At 36.2% G+C, this 8,572-nt stretch overlaps 1 protein-coding gene across 1 annotated transcript; it reads left to right on the forward strand.

Moving 5' to 3' along the window:
* The first annotated feature begins 5,071 nt into the window (after positions 1-5,071).
* On the forward strand, positions 5,072-6,369 carry LOC108986904 (putative F-box/LRR-repeat protein 23). Its single transcript, XM_018959705.2, has 2 exons — positions 5,072-5,506; positions 5,651-6,369. Exons 1-2 carry the CDS (start codon positions 5,142-5,144, stop codon positions 6,192-6,194), a joined length of 909 nt encoding a protein of 302 aa, XP_018815250.1. The 5' UTR covers positions 5,072-5,141; the 3' UTR covers positions 6,195-6,369.
* Positions 6,370-8,572: the final 2,203 nt, after the last annotated feature.

Genomic DNA, 8,572 nt, shown 5'->3' on the forward strand with positions numbered 1-8,572 from the left:
ATACTTGTAATTGGAGATTAATCATTTAGTTGTGCAATTTGTTATTGATGGTTAACATTGGAAGTGGCTATTAGGTTATAAAAGTAGAATTCAATGGAGGTTCAGAAGTTGTAGCATAGGAGTTGATTGAGGTTGGCACATAGTATTGTAAGGGCTATTGATCATTAGAATTTTCTGGATGTGGTATTAAGGTTCTCGAGGAAATGAGATTTTGGATAGTATAGTCACCCTGGGAATACTGGTTGTAATGTGCCACGTGCTGTCAAGTTAAGACTGAGCATCAAAGACCTACTGGTAGACTTCAACCTCTCCCTATTCCTGAGTGAAAGTGGGATGATATTTCTATGGATGTTGTGGGTTTGCCGATGACCCCTAGTGGAAAGAATTCAATTTGGGTGATTGTTGATCGGTTGACCAAAGTGTCAATTTCTGCCTATTAATAATATTGAATTTTTGGGTAAGTTGACTCGGTTATATGTCAAGGAGATAGTGTGTTTGCATAGAGTACCCAAGAGTATCGTGTCGGAATCAGGATCCGCAGTTCACCTCCCATTTTTGGAAGATTTTGCAGGCATCCTTAGGCACTAAGTTGAAGTTTAGTTCTGCGTATCACCCCCAGACGGACGGTCAAACAGAGCGTACTATTCAGACTCTGGAGGATATGTTGCGGTCTTGTGTCATGGAATTTTAAGGAAGTTGGGAGAATCACCTGCTGCTTATTGAGTTCTCTTATAATAACAGTTTTCATTCCTCCATTCAGATTGCCCCGTATGAAGCCTTGTATGGAAGGAAGTGTAGATCGCCCTTGTGTTGGGATGAAGTTGGCGAGAGAAAATTGTTTGGGCCTAAGATAATTCAAGAAATGAAGGATTAAGTTTAGTTTATAAGGACTAAAATGGCAGAAGCGCAAAGTCGCCAGAAGAGTTACGCAGATACAAGAAGAGGAGACTTATCCTTTGAAGTAGGTGATTGGGTTTATCTTAAAGTCTCTCCTATGAAAGGCGTTAAACGCTTTGGTAAGAAAGGAAAGCTTAGTCCAAGATATGTTGGCCCTTTTCAGATCGTATAGAAGGTTGGGCTTGTTGCTTATAGAGTGGCCTTGCTGGACTATTTTGGGCGGTATGTTCTTAAGTCTGCTCTTAGTTGAAGTTTAATCCTGTCTTAGTCTTAATGTTGACCTTGCCAATTTCGAGGACGAAATTTTATTTAAGGGGGGGAGAATGTAACACCCCGTATTTTAGTGCATTTTTACTGAATAATTATTTTTATTTATTTAGAAATTTATTCTCGTATTTTAAAATTGATTGGATTTTTAGTGAGTTTATTTTTATGATCTCAATTTGGTGAAAATTATTTTTATGTGCTTTCTTAATATTTATTTATTGTTATGCATTTAAATTACTTTTAATATTTAAATTAATTACTGTGGGATTTAATTATTTCAATTTGACTTTACCATTACGTTTAAATTATTTTATTTAACTTGTGGTTTTGAAATCGTTTCCGTTGGATCATTTTTGTGACCCAAGATGTGAGGATTGGACCTCATTTCTTTTTCCTCCATTTTCTCTTTCCTCTTTTCTTTTTCTTCCTTTTTCTTATTTATTTTCTTTTTCTTTCCTGGTTCTTTCCTTCCCGGGCGCGTCCAGCTCCCTCCCTCTCTCTCTGTCCGTTCTTCGCTCCCCCAGCCCGCCGCTGTGCGCCGGCGGTGGTCGACACTGCCCGGCTCCCCAGCTTCCCCACCGGCCGGCGACCCCCTCCCTTCGTTTTGCAGCTCCTCTATCGCCGCCGTTAGCCACCACGAGCCCATTGAAGCCGCGGCACTCTTTCCGCCGCTGCGCCGCCGTCGCACCACCATTGGCCACCATCTTCTCACCACTTCATCCTCGACCTCTTGGCAACCTATTGGACCCAACCCCACCTCCGATCCGTCACCAGTGAAGCACATTCATCAACATTTTCATTTTGGGTATTTTTGGCCTTAAACCATCCCTTGTGCCGCCATCCACGGCCAACCTTCACCACCACTAGCTTGACCGACATCCCTAGGCCCTATCTTATCATTTTTGGGTCTTCATTTGTCTCCGTTGAAAAGTGGGTATTTGTGACCCATGGCCACAGTGTATTTGACACTGTCCTGTTGCTGTGTTGCCGCTTCTTGCACTTCCGTGATCCTCCGGAAATTGCTATATAGCGCTGTAAGTATTTTCCAAAGAATTATTGTGAATTTAATGTATTTTTGCACTAACACATTACACTGTATCTGAACTGTTGATCGGTTTTGCCGGACTGAGTCCGAGGAGTACGGGGATCGGATGGATTGGTGATTGAAGTTGTTTGGTTGGATTTGATTGGGTTGGTTATTGATGGTTGTTGATTAGTGTCGGTACATGTACATTTCATGATTTCATGCATTATCATGTTTGTAAAGGAAACTGGGTTTTCGTGTATTGCATTCATGTTCATGTGTTTATGAAATCTGGGTTTTTATGTGAGAATGGATTTTGGGTGCGTGTGTATCACGACCCCAAGCCGAGATGAGGCATTATCTCGGTGGAGCTCCTCTGGTTACTCGGGAGCGGAATATACTGAGTAACTTCCCCTGGATTGTCGCCGGGCGACAATGGGATCGGACGAGAGATTCGTGCCAACTCTGTGGTCCTTCTGTTGGCGGGGACTAGAGGATGTCTGGCCATGAATGCGCTGGGCGCGGAACTGGGCATCGCTTGTTGCGTAGTGGGTGCTGGGCCATGAACGCGCTGGGCGCGGAACTGGGCATCGCTACGAAGCCAGGACGTGCGAATGGTCCCTAGGGGAGGCCATGGTGCATAGGGTAATAACGGATTAATTGGCAATTTTCTGGGAAAATAGTGTGTGTTGGATTTTGTGTAAACCATTTTCTGGGAAAATGTTTTACGGATTATATTTGGGCCAAATGGGATTTTGGCGTGTGTTGAAAAATTATCATTTTCGGAAAAAATGACGTTTTGAGGAAAAATGCATATTTCATCATATGCATGCATGTTGGTTGCATTAAATGCATTTTATTCCTGAGGATTATTTGGGTTATACTTACCTGCGGTACCGTTTTGTGGTAACGCAGATTTTGATGCAGATGAAGATGAGGGTGAGCCTGAGGAGTCGGCTCCACCCGAGGAGTGATTTGAGATCACTCATTTGTATTTTGGGACATGTGTTAAACATTATTTTGGGATGACTGTATAACTTTTTAAATCCTTTTACTGATGTTTACTTGTATTTAAATTCTGATACTTAGTAGACTTAATTATCCGCTGCGTTGTTATTGTACACTGTCGCATGTACACACACTTAGCACTTTCGTTGGGATGTGTGACCGTATTGTCATCATCCCAACGAAAGTACTTCGAACAACCTGAGAAATCATGCTTTAATTAAGAGTAATTCTATATATAATTGTGAAGTGTGTAAAAGCCACATAATCACTTTGAAAAAAAGTAGAGTCCACTATTAAAAATTTAATTTTTTTTCATATGAGTCTCATGTTTTATTCATTTTTTTTAAGCGATTATGCAGCAGTTGTACAATTCACAATTGTAAATTTATTTTCTCTTTAATCATAAAAGAAAATTTTCAAAAAAATAAAGTCATATATTGATATAGTTTGATTTAATATGTCGGATTGTAAATTATTTTTATTATAAAATAAATCTAACTTATTACATAAAATTATGTGATCAATTTATTAATTTATTTTTATAAAATCTCGATGCGCCATTGAGACATCTTTTATTGCATAAAACAGAAACGACAAAATATCTAAAGTGAAAACATCATACCAGCAAAAACGAAAAAAAAAAAAAAAAGGAAAATGATATTGCTGTGACTTTTCTCGTGCTATATCTTTGGTGGGGTAGCAATATCCTTTGTAAAGAAAAATGCTGTCTCAAGAATGAGTTTTTATTTATTTATTTTTAATAATTAAGTAAAAACTATTTTAATGATTTTGTGATTTTTTTAAAAATATTAAAACGAACTAAAACAATGCATAAAAAAAAAAAAAGCAAAATTAAAAAAAAAAGGAAAATGGCGATGGGTGTATCATGTAGCGGTGTCCTTTTGCAGAACTCAAAACACAATCTATCTGATAGCTTTTTCTTTCTTTAAAACATACAATGAATTAGATAAAAATTAAAAATCTACTGAGTATTTACTCATTAAAAAATAACAAAAATTATAATAAATTAGTCAAATTTTAAATAATTAGAATTTAGTTATAATTACATTTAAAATAATTTCTAAATTTGAATGTTCCTGTTCATAGGCCAAATTCTTATTTTATGAATTATTTCTCTATCCAGCAAATCAACATGTCTAGTGTTTAGAAATGTTTGTTGAATGGTTCTAACTCTCTTCAACTGCACGGGTTCATGGATATTCTATCCAAATTTGATAAAAAAAATATAGTTAGATGGAAATTATAGAAATTAGTAAAATATGATAAAATAAATAAATAATTTTTTAATTATTAATTACTCATTTCTATATAATGAATAAATGAATAATTCAATATGAGAATTTGATGTGAATATCTAAAACTAAAATCATTTAATATTATTCTATTGTTATATAATAAAAAAATACCTATTTCAATATAAAAATTTATGTAAATAGAATAGTTAAAAGTTAAATTTATTTTATATTTATAAAAAAATAAATTTTAATTGTAATTAATCCATTGAGAGGGTTATTAGCATCGTCGTTTGGATGCCAATGTGGTGCTTCTACACGTGTTCTTTTTTTTTTTTGAAATAGCCGATTTTCCTCGATCGATGGAATTATATATGTGAGACATACGGAACATGGCATACTCTTTACCTTCATCCCACTTTATTTTATGTAATTATGATCAGCCAACTCCTGCTTTTGAAAAATATTGATACTTTACCAATCGAAAAATAAAATTGTTAATATATATATATATATATATAAAATAAAGTACTAATGTCAAGATCTAAACTAGCTAGATCTCTTTGAGATGGATTTTTCTTTTTATTTCTATTTAAACTACACTCCCAGCTCCCTGCAGCAGGCTCCCCTACATATCACTTTAGGTAAAACCAAACCAACTTTCCAAGAAAGAAAAACCTCTCACATTAATAATGGACTCTCCACCTCCAGCGCCACCGCCACCGCCACCTCCACCTCCACCTCATCTACCCACGGAGCAGTACAGGAATTGGCTGGATCTGCCCCAGGAAGTGACGGAGTCTATCCTCAAGAGGCTTAGCGTCATCGAGATCCTGACCAGTGCGCAAAAGGTGTGCTTACTCTGGCGTAACATCTGCAGGGGCCCCTCCATGTGGCGCACCCTCTACATGGGCTACGTCCAGGACACATGGGACATGAAGGCCTACGACCTCAAAGATATGTGTCGTCACGCCGTCGATCTCAGTTGTGGCCAGTTGGTGGGGATCAAAGTCGGCAGCTTTTGCACCGACAATCTCCTAAAGTACATCACTGGGAGGTAGTATATATTTTTTTTAATCTTTTTGATCTTCATTTATATATATTATAATTCTTAAGTTATTTTCCAATATTGTTGTTTGGCCTTGATTTGGTGGGGACTCATTTGTTTTGCCCTAATTTTATGGCATTTAATTTTTCACAGTTCAAGTGAGCTCAGATATCTTGGACTTTTAAGGTGCTGGAAAATTTCGGATAAGGGATTCAGTGAGGCAGCTGCAAATATTCCATTATTGGAGGAGCTTGAACTTTCATACTGTTCATGGACACACAATTTTCTTGAAGCTTTTGGCCGCAGTTGTCCCCATTTGAAATCACTCAAATTGAGAAGTGCGGTTTATAATTTGGGAGATGATCCTTTCAAAGGGTGTGATCTTTCGGCACTTGCTATTGCAGAGAACATGCCTGGATTAGTCGGCCTCCTCCTTGTTGGGAATAAGTTGACTAATGATGGTTTGCAGGCCATACTTGATGGTTGTCCTGACCTTCAATCACTGGAACTTTGGCGTTGTCGTCATGTTTCTCTGGAAGGGGATTTCGGAAGAAAATGTTCTGAACGGATAAAAAACTTGCAGTTTCACTATTTCAGTGACCAAGAATTTGAGAAAATACTGGAAGATAGTGGATATTATGATTACGACTATGACAACGACTATGAAAATTTTGGGCTTGAATATATAGATGATTGAGTAGTACTCGTGAATTGCTTTGCTTAATTTATGCATTTGTTTTAGCTTGTACGTACGTACGTGTGCTGTAATTTCTTGATTTTTGAGTCAGCTTTGTGCTGCTATTAATTAACTATTGGTTACCGGTAATGTTTTCAACTTGTTATTGATATTACTAAGAGAATGATTTATATCACGAGTAATGCTACGTACGTACCACTGCATCCCTTTTAATTATCATTATCCAATGATCGATCATATGGAAATAAATGATTGGAGATGAGTTGATTTGCTTTACTTGTAGATCAGTCATTTATTGTTGCAATTCATGAAATATTGTGGGATAATGTTACAAAGATGTTTTAGGACTAATCAATCAATGATATGTTGGTATTAAATATTAATTAGCTGCGAGAGCATGATGCACTACAATAATTTTGAGCTTTTAAGACATAATTTTGAGCTTTTAAGACGAAATTATTTAAGGATGAACAAAATTTCATTCCTAAAAGTCATTTTTAGAAGAAATTTAAATTCTACCCAAAAAATTGATGACTTTACAAAATCGTTCAAACGGTAAAATAACCGTTTGAACAGTATTTTCTGTAACGAATTAAATCTTCTCAAAAAGTTTTTTTTCCATTCGAACAGTAAAATCTTGGCGGAGAAGTAATTTATTATGGCGGGGAGAGTTCACAACTGTTCAAACGATAATTATTTCTGTCCAAATGGAAAATATTTGGTGGCAAAACCTGGCATGAAGGTTTCTAAAACGTTCGAATAGAATATATTTAATTTGAACATATTTAAGCACCACATTTATATATTCGAACGTATAATATTAATCTCGGTACGAAACTCAAAATATAAAAACTAGATATATCATATGTACAAATTCATTAATTAATTTTATGTAATTAATTTAAAAATATTTTAATGATTTCTTTTATGTTAAATAAATATTATCAACCATACACCAAATAATATAAATCAATAATTACTCCAGAAAAGACAAAATAATTAATTTACAACTAAAAATAATTATCAAAATACCATATATGCTGTCCATAATTATAACAAATAAATAAATAATAGAAACTACTGTGTTAAAAGATCTCTACACACATCCTCGACTGCAGCTAATTGTCTTTTTACCTGTGCCAGTCGAGTACTGAGCGTAACCTGAGTTGCATTATTGGCATTAATTTCTGTATGTAACTCATTAACCTTTATACGTAACTCAGACGCTAACCATAATCTCTGTACGCAACTCAGACAGTATATGTGTCGTAATGAACTGAGCCTCTGTTCGGATCCTCTCAAATATATACCCCACGAGGTCGATTAGAATGCCACGAGCGACCCGTATCATAAATCTTGCTCGATCCATGCCAACCTCTGTCTTGTGCTGTGCGAGGGTCAATATTGTTGGCGATGATCAAATTCATGATATTGAAGAAAGAAGATAAATCTGACTGCCTAATACTCTTCGTCCTATCGTACACTAGAGTATCTACACCAACAATCAAGCCTCTGACCTCATGATCAGCAAGTGTATCGATCTCATCACCTGAAGCATCAGATTCTCTAGGCTGCAGGTTCAGATCGGCATTAAGAAGCCTAGAAATACCCAGATATGCAGCGAGTCTGTCCGTTGAAAATATAATAGGAATTCCTCAGACACAGATCCTGTATGCCCCTCCATCGTCTAGGTTGGCACCACCAAATTCTTTATAGAACTCAGTAACGATCTCAATGTAGGAAATGAGCTTCATTCCTTCTTCTCGCTGATCTAAGATTGGTGCACAGCCACAATCATTGAATACTGATGGGAGAGAATGACCCTCCCATATAAGAGCCACAAAATCAGACAGTTTTACCTACCACTCACGTAAAACAGTCTGCTCTCGAACTGTTTGGATGGAAAGTTCCCTTGATCTACCACGTTTACGGCCCCTATAAGACTTTATTATGAACCTGAAATTTTAAAAATAAAATATATATTCAACATTAGTGATAAAATCTAATTATAGTGAAAAGATTTACAAAATTATATACAAATAGCAATTTAATAAATTAATTGATAGAACAATTCAATGAAACGATGAAAATAATTTAATAAGCTAATACAAAGTAAATGGTTTGAACGCAATATTAAGTGGTTGAACGACAAATTTATGTTCGAACGATAAAATATATGGTCGAACGGAAAACTGCACACCGATCAAACAGAAACCAAATTAAGCTCGGCCATGGCTGAGTCAACTCAGCGGCCATGAAAACACTTAAAAATGCATCGATTCCATGGGTTTCTTTGACAAAACATATACTACTCTTCATTTCTAAACATCCTACGGTGGATTTGTGGTGTTCTATGGTGACTATTGATGAAAAAATAC

This window comes from Juglans regia, chromosome 4 (genome assembly GCF_001411555.2).
Source record: "Juglans regia cultivar Chandler chromosome 4, Walnut 2.0, whole genome shotgun sequence".
Classification (NCBI taxonomy): Eukaryota; Viridiplantae; Streptophyta; class Magnoliopsida; order Fagales; family Juglandaceae; genus Juglans; species Juglans regia.

Bases quoted from the DNA above. Each gene is read 5' to 3' on its own strand.
- LOC108986904 (XM_018959705.2), top strand. From the start codon at position 5,142: ATGGACTCTCCACCTCCAGCGCCACCGCCACCGCCACCTCCACCTCCA. The intron at 5,507-5,650 runs GTAGTATATATT...AATTTTTCACAG, and splicing joins CTAAAGTACATCACTGGGAG to TTCAAGTGAGCTCAGATATC.